Source organism: Bombus pyrosoma, linkage group LG11 (assembly GCF_014825855.1).
Source record: "Bombus pyrosoma isolate SC7728 linkage group LG11, ASM1482585v1, whole genome shotgun sequence".
Taxonomy (NCBI): domain Eukaryota; kingdom Metazoa; phylum Arthropoda; class Insecta; order Hymenoptera; family Apidae; genus Bombus; species Bombus pyrosoma.
The window spans coordinates 5,400,206-5,413,828 of NC_057780.1; the positions used below are offsets into that span (position 1 = coordinate 5,400,206).

Consider the following 13,623-nt stretch of genomic DNA (forward strand, 5'->3'; position numbering starts at 1 on the left):
TTAAAAATATTCTCTTCTCCTTTTTAATTTTTCGTTCGAACGACGATCTTACACGTGTTTTTAACTACATGTGTAAATTCTGTTGGTAACCTTCGACCTCGTTGTACATCTTCCTCACTGCATCTTTGGTGTTGTTCGACAAATAATTTTGTACTGCTGGTGCAACTTTGTTATTGCTTGGTATAATTCCGTTGGCCAGATGTGCAACACCATTTTGCAACATGTGTGTGGTACCATTTGCAATACCGTTTTGCATACGAGCAGCACCGTTTTTTTGAACCTGTCTGGCGGTGTTCTTTAATCCATTTGCGATTCGTACAGCACCTGTCAGTGAAAATTTTGATTAAATCTTATTCTTGTCCTTTGTTTTCAGTAATTATGTTTCATTAAAATTTAACTTATTTATTATTAAACTGCGAATGTTTTTATAACTTCATATTATTGTAAACGTAATTAAAAATAGAATCTAAGCAGAGATTTATTCCAACCATTAAGTATTATATAAACGTACAAACATTTGCAGTGTATGTATTATACATATGTACTTAGATATAAGTAAAGTAAGATGAGAGAGAGAGAGAGATACAGATAGGTAGATAGATAGATAGATAGATATGTAGATAAAGAGAGAGAGAGAGAGAGAATATTGGTTACCCTGTATGCTGCGTATTCCATTCATATTTTTCGTAGCATTAACCGCTTGCTCGACATTTAATTTACCATCGGTCATCTGCTTAGAAACACCGTTTGATATGATCGATTGATCCCTATTATTAAGAACAGTATTTAATTTCTCATTGTTTCCATTTTCTTGTACCATCTGTGGTTCAGGATTGTGTAGATCATTCTCTTCTTTGCGACGCGTTTGCGTCATTAATTGATAAAGTGCGGCCGCGAATTCTTGTTGCACGCTTGGTACGTCCGTATCGCCATCAATCTGTATTGAAAACGATTTCACATTTTAGTATTACTACATTCGTACTATCTTGTTTAATTTAATATTAATTTTATATAAAATTATATATTTCTTTATACCTATCTAATGTCAAATTTTTATTGTATTATTGGTATTGTAGTATTATATTGTCTGTATCACAAGAAAGGAAGAATTGTTTTCGGATTACACTTACAATTGTTAAGCGATTTTCGTTATCCAAGGTTTTTAACATAGGTAAAGATACTTCGCGAAAGAGTTCCAGCCTCTTTCTAAATGCAGATACGTTATCATCTATCCTTCCTCTGCCAAGTTGTAGTTTCGAGCAGTCTAATAATACTAACGGTGGCTGCTGGCCAAACTAAAAAGTTGAGAAATAATATTGGATATATTCGTTAAACTTGGATAAAATTGTAAAAACATGAGAAAATATCTATTGTGTATACCGTTGTGCATTTATTATCAAACTGTATGTATATATGGGTCATTGTAAATTACCTTATTCTCAAATTCTTGCACTTGATTCAAATCCCTCGGATAGCCATCTATTACTATGCCATCCGTGTCGCGATTTAGCATAATCTGCTGCTCTACTACTTGCATCACGATGTCTTGTGGTACCGTCTCTCCAGAGACGATAGCATCGTTGACAATAGTATTTGACGATGCCATCGTTCTAAGCAAACCACCGATGCTAATTTGGACCCAGCCTGGCATATTACGAACAGCCTGAGTGCATAAATTTTCTTTGTTGCTTCCTGGGCCACCTAGTAAAATAAAAATACCAATCTTAAATGCTCGTAACGTTTTATTAAATTTCTTCGATTTAATTCGTTTGTTAACGTAGTTCTGATATAATGACAATTTGACAAACTTAAGAAATTTGTTAAGGCTAAAAAAATAATACGATTGGATCTATAATGATTCAAGGAACGATTTCGTAAGGTGTACTTTTTCTTACCTATAACCCAGATGAACGCGGGTAATCCTTTTCTAGACTTGATCGCGGTTTTTATGGGTTTCACATTCACCTCGACAGGTATTTGCGTTAGCTGAGCCAACACTTCTTCCATAGGAGATGATGATTTTGGAATAGATTCTTTCCTCCTCTCGACTTCTACCTGTAATTTCAATATTCTACGTTGGACAGCTTGAATATTAACATTTTCACAGACGAGTTTATCAAGCGTGTAGCAAAAGAGATCGTAAACCGAAGAATAAATACATATCACCGGTTCGAAACATGGAAACTTACTTCTGTTTTTAACGGTTGAGAAGCATTTTTTCCTTGTATTTCATCGTTCGACAAGCCGAGAATTTTGAAAACCGCTTCACGAAAATCGACGTACACCTCGCTCGGATTTCTTTCTCCGTTTATCTGTAATTACCACAAGCGATAATTAGATAATCCTTTAACGATTATCAAGCGTTGAGGAAATAAGATCGACATCAAGTTTCAAAAAGTATGTAGAAATATTCGCTTGCTTACCTCTAGCAACATTCCACTTTGATCGAAATATTCTGCGACGGGCATAACGTTTCTATAAAAATTATAAAGTTCCATTCTTGCTAGCTCGATCACTACTTGTCCAAGTTGTGCACCAAAATCGATTTGTCTTTCGAGAATCTCCTGTCTCCAGGACACAAGAATCACGCCGTTTACAATTTTAATCTGTAAATGTATCAATTATTTTTGGATCTCTTTATAAAATAAAGGACGATCTTTCCTTTCTTAATGTAACAGTTTTAACGAAGTGTCGCAGAAGCTATTCTATAAAACTTATGAAACGATTAATTCTAACATTCAAACACGATCCTTAAAGGAAATCGATTTCTTTTCTATAAACGGCAGTTCAGAAATATTATGAAAGGATCGATCGAAGAGAATGTCCTAATTTGGTGATCGATTTTTGTCCTTTATCTGCTTCGTGCATGTTTCAATATATGTTTTGCTTACATATCTTATTTAAGAAGATGCGTTTTCGAATCAAAATATATCTATATAAAAATACTTACTTTTTCAGCATATTCTACTACGTCGCGCATATTGCGTGGATAACCACTAACAAGAAAGACTTTGGAACCTGGAGACATTTTGATTTCCAGCATAAGAACCTCCGCAACTGTTTTACTGCTAAGTTGTCCGAAATCTTGCATATCTACCGTAAAAGTAATATATCAACAATAGGATATTTTGATATAATAAATAAAAAATATTAATACAATAATATACTAATATCGCCTGATTCGCAAAATTCTGTTTTCATCTATCTTACGGGCTTTCATTAGCAATAAAATCATTATAACAATATATTCATTATCAATTTTATTTAGTAATTGTTACATCACTAATATTTATTAATTTACGTGTATAGTAATTATTTATAATTTCTCACTTAATGATCTACTTTACAAATAACGTGTCTCCATACCATTTCCAAGAGCGTATTGTTGAAGGAGATCCATCATGTTGATATGCGTTATACCCTTTTTCTCTTGCATCAAATTATCACAATGTGTCACCTTTCCACTACCAGGTCCACCTGAAGATTGAAAGGTGTATCATGATATAGAAAGAATGATAAAGCACCATTTCGCACTACAGACAAATATGGTACTTTGCTCGAATAACAGCTAAAACGCTGACAGCATTCTACGATAATAATCAAATTAACAGAAACTTTCTAATGTCAAAATTTTGCTAGAACGTAAAAATGGGTAACAATTTTTTACATTAAACTTCGCATTAAAAAGAGTTGTCCTAATCCGAAAGTTAATTCGGTTTCTTATTTTTAACTTCATCCGAGAATCATGTACGCAAGGTGCGTGAAAGCAATTCAAATACTTTGCTCTTATTTTTCAACTGAATCGTATATGATACGAACCAAGCACAAATATGACAGGCACTTTTGGAACTTCGAATTTAACTGCACCAACGTTCTGTTGTGGAAAATATCCGCTTGGAGGGGTTGACAAGAGGCCAGCCTCTCCTCGCCATTTCCCCGCGCTTCGAGCATCAGCTTCCTCGAACACCTGCGATCCATTTTGTTGATCTGCGACCAAATTTTTCGTTAAATAACTTGAAGTCGATCGTTAAACTAGATTATTATCGGTTGAAATTATAAACTAAGTACTATAAGTTTGAAGAATGATCGGTTTATTCTTTAGCCGTTTTGATGTTCAATTAAAACTTTTTAGTAACCTTTTGTATTGGGTTGGCAACTAAATGATTGCGGATTTTGTCATTACCACCTAACGACAAAATCCGCAATCATTTAGTTGCCAACCCAATACAATAATTGCTTATTGCTTTTGCAATTTTCATAGATTCCGATCAATTTTAATGTCAATTTAAATCTTCCTTCTGTTCTTTGCACTTTTCTTTGTTAATTACCGGTTAACTTTACGTCAACTGTAATATTATTTTGTAAAATGTATTGTATTGAAAATTATTATATTTAGCAAGTGATGACGTACTGTGAAGAACATGCTCTTAGAAAAATTATCTGTCTACACAATGTCGTATCGTTCAATTTTTATATTGCATGCACTACGTAATGTTGCGTGACAATTTACAACACCACGTGCAGCTGCGCTTATGTACATTTAATTTAAATATTAACGATCACGAAGCAATGTCTTCATTAGATTAAAAGGTCTCCAGCACCTGTTTGTCACTTCCTTTTATGAAATTTCCTGTATCTCTTGGTTTCCGCTTCGGAAGAAAACGAACGAGTATAACGATCATATACATATTAGCCAGCCTTGTTTCTTTTATATTTTTCGAAAATCTTTTCTAATTTTAGTCATTTATCAAGCACCATTGAGATTCTTTTCATTCAAATACAAACACTGCTACGATCTTAGTTGATAAACGAAATAAAAACGGCGAATAAAAATATAGGTATAATAATTAAACAGAAATGTATTAAAGAGAGATTCTAATAGAAAAATGTTAAATACGATAATTTTCTTTGCAATTTCTAAACTTTATTTAACGAACGATGAAAGTATGAAAATTGTTATTAACGATTGTGATATGAAAACAATTTTTCCTTTCTTAAATACCAATATTTTATAATATCTGATCTTAGCTAAAGTTTTGTATATTACTACATTACTATTGTACAGTATTTATTAATTTATTCATAAATGTTTTAACTCGATCACATATGCACAGATCATACAAGATATACATATATGCTTGTACATATAGAATGAATTATTCATATATGAGTTTATACTTCTATTAATTATTTACGTACATCTATAGAAATTTCAATAGCTTAACGAAGAACTGCCAGTTTAATTCCAGAAAAGATATATACATAGTTCAAACTTATTATTGAACGTATATGATTACAGAAACTACAAGAAATGAATTGTTTAGACAGAGATTTATTTTGACAAACGATAGATATGATTTTACTTGACAAAAAATATTTCATCGTTGAAGAAAATTGTGTGAAACAAATATTCAATAGCTTTATTATTTTTTTTTTTAATTAAATATTTTAATTAAATTTTGCAATATTTAATCGTTAAATTAAATACACCACTGTGGAATAATATATAATGTTATTAATTATTCAATCATTCAAAGAGGGAATTATGTGATATTAACCGTCGAGACAGAATGAGATCGGGGAACGATCTTTAATCAAGATCTTTTTAATTCTTCAATTTGATCGTTCAATAAAAAATGCGAAAAATAAAAAATCATCGGCGCGATTGCCGTCACGTTTGCGCGTCCAATTTTTCGCGTAGTTTACACGAGCGTTTTGCACTAATTTGCCGTTTCTCCAGTTAAAAATAACGAAGGCGATACATATAGACGCAGAGAGAACGCAGCGTCAAAAAATCGCTCGTCTGCACCGGACATGAGAATCGCGTTCCGCGCGAACTGCTTCATATAAATCCACGCTATTTTAAAACGCAACGACAAATTGACGCGGCGGTGACGCTGTCGCAAATCGCTCGTCTCCATCGTGCCTGTAGGTATCGTAGCTTTTGGTATATACGTATAATACCTATATATACGTATAAGATCTATGAAACTGGAAACATTTGCACATTCTTGTATGCAATCGAAATCATTTGAATGCCTTTACGTCGACTGTGAAATTTATCATGACCGAACACCGTGTCACAGTGTAACGTTACTTCCACGATATCGATTAAACTGTATACGTAAACTGTGTATAAACTGTGTTCTTGCGGTCTCCTTTCGATTGTAGAGAAACAGGTCTAACGTTGAAGCATCTACGTGTCCATAAAGGAAAGAAACACACGTTACTGCTGTACACGTGGAACGATGTGTTTCTTTGAAAAAGGTGGCCACACGTAATGCATTAGAAATTATGTTCAAGACTATAAGATTTTAATAAAGCAGATTCGCATGATTGCATAGTTGCCTTCAGCAAACATTTTAATTCATTTTGCAGTAAGTGTAATTTGACGATGATATTTTAAAATATGTTTCAACGTATCAATTTTCGTATAATCGGGGATATGCATTTCAACGAATTAATCTGAGTTTAATCTTATAGTAATCATAATGTTATATTCAGGTAATTTTGTTATTATTTTCAATGATAATTAGTAGCAGCCGGTACTATATCAAATAATATACACGATGAAAGAACGATATCTTACTGTTGCTTCAACGTTCGTAATCTTTGCGATAAGAATCGCTAATAAAAGGCCAATCGTAACAACTGGCAACGTCCTTTCACGGTATTTCACAATCGACGTTTCAATCGTAGATATAAAAAAAAAGAAAGATATAAAAGATTATGTTTAAGATTTGATTTTCATCTTACTGTTTCCTTTACGAAGAAAGGGGTATAAACACTGACTAGCTAACGACAAACGTCATGAACTTATTTGCAATATTGATTTCGTTACGTGACTCATACCTATAGAAATTTCTTTGTTGCCATCGAGCTATTCATTTCTACGTAAGCTATTAACTTTGCGGTAAACGAATTCTCGAAGAGAATATGATACAAAGGAACCATTGTAAACGAAAGAAGCATATCTCCTTTTCACGTTAACCATATATACAAAGAAAGTGTTGAGTAATCTCGGAAGAAGATTAGATCGCAGTTGATATTTTCCTTAAAGATGAGTTTCAATCTCAAAAAGGTAACGAAATCTTAAGACAGAATTTATGCCATTTCATATTTTTATAAACGTAACTAAACAAAATTTAAATTGAGATTTGTTCCATCCTTTAATTACTATAACGACTTCTATGCTTTGAATATTTTATATATTTTTCTACATTCACTCTTTACATCTTTAAATTTGCTATAAATGTACAAACATCCGTAGCACGTTAATTATATACATTAAAATTCTTATTAAGATTTCTTGAATTATAGATACATATAATAGATAGATAGATAATTCTAAATACAAATATATATAATTCGTTTACTCGTTTAAAAATTCCACAAAATTTTCATTGAAACCGTGAAAAATCTCTTTGTGTCGTAAAGCTTGGAGGAATGGTAAACTGAAAACAATGGAATCTTTCGTGTACATGCTCTGCGCGCTTGTTAATACATTTTGTAAACTTCCAAACGTGTTTCTATTTCATCGTCTTGCATAATTTAAGAGATACGTCGAATTTGTGATAAAAACGAGTTTCTGCTTTTCTTTTGGGAAATCGCTGGAAGACTTATTGATCGAGTAACATGTGTAATGTCAAGTACAAGGTATATATAGGTCACGCGTGTGTCTCGTTCACATTTGTGTCTTAATATTAAAAGCGAAACAAGAAACATTTTCGCAATATATATCGTTATTTCACAGTTTTTCCTCTCGGAAATACCGTTTTACCTTCTATATGTATAAAAGAAAGATAAAAATCCTACAAAGTATAATCTTCTTTATGATTAACAGCATAAATATAAAAGAAATATGAGTCATCGCAACTAATATATCATTAGACATTCCACTTATCCGTCTGCTTTCTAATATCATCTTTCAGGTTTTCAAATAAATTTCAATAACATTTTTTGTTTCATATTTTCGAACGCGATTGTCTTTTAATCTTTTTATTCTTTTAATGTTTTAAAAATATGAGAGATGAAATTCTAATTGATTATCTATAGTTTCTTATTTTAAGTCAAAAGTTAATACTGCCGTTCGTACTGCTTCGTAACACTGCTCCTCGTACTTCGTTTTCCTCTTTGTTTCTTCCAGATGCTATCACGAATAAATCGTTCTGTCTATTAAATGTTTCTCGATTTTTGTTTGCATCCCTGTCCAGTTTGAACGTTTGTTACCTTTCGTGTATTCACTTTCACAACTTTTTTCTCTGTTGACTCTATTCTATCACTAGCGCTCGATATTTCATTTATCTTTGTTCTTTCACCGACGCCAAGTTTCACGAGTGCCAAGTTCACTAACTAACAGTATTTTGTTATTCAGGCATATTTATTTCTGAATGTTCACTTTACACTTGTTTACTTGTGACCGATCGCCTGAGGAGCCTTCAGCTGGCTACTGACTGTGAACGATATTTATTATCCAAAGTATTGCTCGCGTATACCGCACAGAGATATTAATCGCGACGATATTATCTCAAGATTTAACTTGGATCGATCGTTTCGGTTGATACTGTCATTAAAAATAAATCGAGTCTCGGTCTACAGCCAATTTCGACGTTTCAATATTTACGCGAGAATTTGACTTTACAATGCCTTGAGATGCTAAAAATAAGAAGGAGATACTAAAACACTAGTTGGACTTAGAGATATGAAAGCTTCATTTCTATCGATTCTGACGAGTTCATACATCCGACAATCAAACGTTTAACGTCACCTAACGCTCGCCGTGTCTTCTGATAAACATGAAAAAAAAGAAAAGAAACTAGGAAGTAAAATACCTTGTAAAACACTTAATTTTACATAAATTTCAGTAAGAAATTATTGTAATAAATTTCACGCGTGACGTGTAATTCTTTAAATTATGTAGACGATCGTCGTCACTGCTTTTTTTAATTAATAAATCTATAACGTTATTATTAGTATTATGCTAAAAGAAAGCTTTTCTTTAAAGGAAAATAATGTTATCATTCGTTATTATTCGTTTACCATTAGCATGCGATAATATTTTGCAACATATCATATTATATCGTTGTATTAACCATCTATAGGAAATATCAATTCACATGTACAGAAGATTTTATGATCTAGTCAATACCTATTTGCAGTTCAATCTGGTAGCGTTGATATTTATCGTTCTCGTTATAGTTTTGATATTTGCCATTTGCGAAATGCAAATATGTATTTTTTATTTTTAGCTTCCCAGTATCTCTGATAACGAAAGCTCTTTCACAGTGTGTAATAAAACGAAATTCGTTCAGAACGAATAGTTCCAAAGATATTGTTATCTCCTCATCCTCGGGATTTCCTATTTCCCATTTCCCATACCAGCTTTTCGGTATCACGTACAGATACTTTTCGTAAGAGATAAATATTAACAATTGCGTTACGCATGATAAAGTTTAGTTCATGAAATATATAGCACTACACTCTAAAACACAATAGTATCAATGATATTTTCAACGAATACTTACCAGTGTCCAGGCAGATGCCCATAGTAGGTCGTTCGAAGGATGCCAAGATCCTGCCACGGCCATTTACTCACATGCTTCCAACTAACTAATTCACTTTTTCTGACACGTTCCTTCGAGAACCAAGTACCACAAACAACAATTTTCTTTTCACATTAAGAACTCTTTTGTTCACAACGTTTTCGTCGATACTTCTTCTTTCTTCGATTCGAACTGTTCGAGCTATTAACCGAGTTTTTTCACTTTTCATAAACGGTTGCGAATAAACTTCTGTGATACTTTCTTGTCAGGAGTATCCAGTAGATGTCCTTACAGACGAATAAGATCGAGCAAATGAGATTTATGATCACAGTCCAATAGATCGGTAACCAAAAGCAGGAGAAGGCTCGATACGTAAAGTTTCCCTCGGTGATCGATTAAATCCCCGTAGCTTCTTTAGGAAAATCTTTAGAACGATGGTCAGTAGTAACACCATCCACATCGAGTCGATAATTTTTCGTTCAGCGTATGAGATGCGATGCACGTTATTTCGTGAGTTTATCAGAGGGCACGTCCATCTTTAGCAAGAACCACTTTCAGTAGCGATCTATCCAAGAATCTGTAATACAAATAATCAGCAACGTTCGTTAACCCTTCGCAAGAATTTTGTTTGCTTATAGAGAGTTCTAGGAGTCATAATCGATTTATATTTCTTACTTCAACTTGGGCTAACTATCGGGTCATAGGTAGACCATAGATTTTTATATCTATATTTATAAAATTGCGAGGAAAATAGAAATTGACAATAAAGCGTGGTTTAAATAGAGATCAATTTAATATTTAATATGTATCGATTAAGTACCACTTATTTCATATATTCTGTTATCATGGAAATTTAAATTCATTCCAACGATATCGTTGAACCTTTGCTTTTCATTTTTCAATAATCCTACTTTTTAAAATTCCACCGATTCGCAATACCGCCTTTGAAATTAGAATTTCTCTTCGAAAGTGCATTTTATTTCAACGTAATTCTTTTGCCAATATTTCCACTTATAGTTGTTAGATTATTTCAATGTCGAATCGATTAATAGCAATTACTTGATAATGTGCATAGTGTTTGTGCATATATATTCATACTTTTAATTTTATTCGAGAGTTCAGAAAACAATATAGGAATGAAAGAACTAAAAACAACGAGAAGCGCAACTGATCGGAGCTCTCTAAACATAAATTTCTATCCAAGTTCCTACTTTACTTCAATTTTCTATGGAAATAGGCATTTGCACAAGAACCTACAATTTAGCAAGATGTAACAGAGTGATAAATAAAATAAAATTTGAAATACGTACATGACCGTAGTTTAACCTCAAATTTCCACGTTATAGAGAATTAAACTAAAACACCAAACGTATTAAATAAATAAAATAATTTCATATTCATTTTAGCCCATATCGATACTGTATATTATTCGTATGATAGGGATTGGTCAATTTGTAAGCATCTATGTAATACAAATGAAACTTAGTTTCATCGCTGTAGTATAAACCCTGTAACCTTTAAAATTATAATTTATTTTCCATTTGTTATTCCATTAAAGAATGACTCCTTCCCTCTTTCTGAACTTCTATCAAAACTGTCAAGCAATCAGACAAAAATAAAGTGCTCGTGAAAGAGCGATCAAGCGAATCTCTAACTGACAATGCACAGAATGGGTTTTTCGAAGTATTTTCGATTAAAACATATAACATCCACGACCGTGTTCCATCAAAGAAACATCGATTGAGCAATCTTCCAGGAAAGTGAAGCCACGCGACAAAACGGATCACCGCCACACGATTCTACTCTTTGTTCGAATAAATTCTAACCCTTTCACGAATCTCTCTCGATTCTTCCATTCTCTTCAAAAAAATATCGAAGAGGACACGACGTAAAATCACGAAAGTACCAGCCACTAATTACAACCGCACAAACTTACATAATAAATATCTCTGCGGGAAAACTGTTTCTTATTAGATTTTTGGAAAACTTGTCCTTTTACGTTTTATAACGATGTCGAGCCGTTCGAGAATTCTGTCGATCGTTGTGAATCGAGAAAAAGGAAGCGTGGTCTCAGCGACGAAAAACACAGCTGACACGCGAGACTTTCGGAACGGAACTTTCACGAGCAGAGGTTTTCTAGTCGCGGCGTGATAACACTGTAATGGATTGTTAGAAACGACTAGAGGTCGTAGCAAGAGTCAATCGTCACCATAGATACGCCCATGCGCACCTAATCCTTTTTCCACCACTGTCCGATACATACATGTGTTTTGCATACGTCTGAGTTAATGGCCCCGCTTTTTGCGTTGGTTACAATGTACGAAAGTGTGCGTCGGTGAGTTGCAGGTTCAATGTCAAGTTCTTGCCGAGCAGATGGTTCTCGAACGAGTGGATTAGCCATTGGTGAATTAATTAACCCCACCATGTTGTTACAGCGTTTTTAATCTTTTATATAGCGAACTATGTAATTTATCTGTTTCTCCCACTTGCTGCTTGGCAAACCAATCGAAGTTTGTTTTTGACATGGGTGACAGGATTTTAAAGGGTCTTTAAAATATAGTAGGATTCTTCTTAACCGATGACCTATGAGACTGAATGTAAGTGTCCTGTAAGTTATTTGTCACGCGTGATTTCTCGTTTCAATCATATGTCGATAATTTTTTTTTAAATATTAATAGTCCTTCTCTCGGTTGAAAGTAAAAGTTGAAACATATAGAATTCAGGGACTACAGCAGGATTAATTTAAAAATATTTACCGTATGTTATTTACATAAAAATTCAAATATAACGAAGATAACGTCTAACCTAATCACGTAATTATCTGGATTTAATCTCGCTATATTCTGTGTGGCATTTTTAAAATGCAATCGTGGTCTTCTATTATTAAAAAATCCCTTAATTCCAGGGAAAATATGAAAGAATCATTGTTGATTTCTCGTTTCTAGAGGAAATGAATTGCAAAGAGTCGAAGAGAAGTTTGTGGAAAGAAATAAAATGTTATTAGTTTGATACACGTGATGTGTACAAAACTTTTCTTATTGTTAAATGATTTAACATCGTTACGTATGTAAGTTTATATACTATATTTGTACAAATAGGTCCTTATTTTCAAAGTAATAAACATACGTACATTGCGGCTGAAAACTTTCGACAGTCACATATTACATGTGTATTTCATGTATACATACGTAGTATTTGTTGTCTGCCTTATGCGGTGTATTTCTACTGCATAACTACTGTCGGCGTCCGTGTTTCTTCGTTACCTATAATTCACTTTCTTCGTATCCTACAATATATATCAAAAATGAAAAGCTTATTTTTGGAAACTACTAAATTAAATAAATGATCACGTGTTAGGTTTATTTTATAAATTATGGTAAAACTGATTCTGTGAAAAGTTCAAAACAGTGTGTTATAAAAATGAAGAAAACTTTGTCGTACTTTGGAGATGATATTTGAAACGCTTTAAATTCTACAGTTGTTTAAACAGATATATTAGAATTTATTTCTCCGGTACGTTTGCAATCGATTGAGTTTCCAGAATGACTATTAGATGTCCGCAATATCAACATATACGAACGTACATTATATTCGATTAATATCACTAGTCACCGCGTGAAAATATACTCTACTGCAGATATATTATTTTATTATCGTCATCTATGCCTATCTGATAATGCACAGGGTAATTCACCTATCTTAGCCATCATAAATAACTCGTCAACTGTTTGTATGAAAAATTCTTTTAAACGAAAGTCGTGTAACATTAACAGGTACACATACTACAGAAATCAATTTTCAACTAATGATAAATTAGATTCTTTAGATTATCAAAAGTATGTATACATGATCATTATATTTTAGAAATTAAAGTGAAGAAAAGTGAAAAAAATAAAAAAAATAGAAGAATGGAGAATATGTTTTTGCAAGGATAATTGCTTGGGAACAATGTATAGGTGGATCAATTACGAGCCAAGAGTCAATCAATTCACATTTTCAATTGTTGTATTATGTTACTTGATTGCCTGATGTTGCATCATCCTTGACAATTTTTCAAAAATAATCCCATTGCGACTTTCAC

General features: G+C 33.0%; 2 protein-coding genes across 3 annotated transcripts in view; one reads left to right on the forward strand and one right to left on the reverse strand.

Moving 5' to 3' along the window:
* Positions 1 to 13,623, forward strand: part of LOC122573178 (general transcription factor 3C polypeptide 5) — a 29,265-nt gene that overhangs the window by 5,081 nt on the left and 10,561 nt on the right. The window lies entirely within an intron of this gene.
* LOC122573180 (adenylate kinase isoenzyme 5) lies at positions 10 to 11,755 on the reverse strand. 2 transcript variants are annotated; one of them, XM_043739229.1, is made up of 12 exons: positions 11,542 to 11,755; positions 9,525 to 10,119; positions 3,820 to 3,987; positions 3,367 to 3,477; positions 2,951 to 3,093; positions 2,424 to 2,606; positions 2,190 to 2,312; positions 1,896 to 2,055; positions 1,433 to 1,701; positions 1,131 to 1,295; positions 655 to 937; positions 10 to 324 (listed from the first exon to the last, which is right to left on the reverse strand). In XM_043739229.1, exons 2-12 carry the CDS (start codon positions 9,544 to 9,546, stop codon positions 65 to 67), a joined length of 1,887 nt encoding a protein of 628 aa, XP_043595164.1. In that variant the 5' UTR covers positions 9,547 to 10,119; positions 11,542 to 11,755; the 3' UTR covers positions 10 to 64. The 2 variants fall into 2 exon arrangements, with proteins under 2 accessions (XP_043595164.1, XP_043595163.1); XM_043739228.1 differs by having other exon boundaries at positions 11,479 to 11,755.

Bases quoted from the DNA above. Each gene is read 5' to 3' on its own strand.
- LOC122573180 (XM_043739229.1), bottom strand. From the start codon at position 9,546: ATGGGCATCTGCCTGGACACTG. The intron at 1,296-1,432 runs GTAATTTACAAT...TCAACTTTTTAG, and splicing joins TGCAAGAATTTGAGAATAAG to TTTGGCCAGCAGCCACCGTT. The intron at 938-1,130 runs GTAAGTGTAATC...TTTTCAATACAG, and splicing joins ACGAAAATCGCTTAACAATT to ATTGATGGCGATACGGACGT.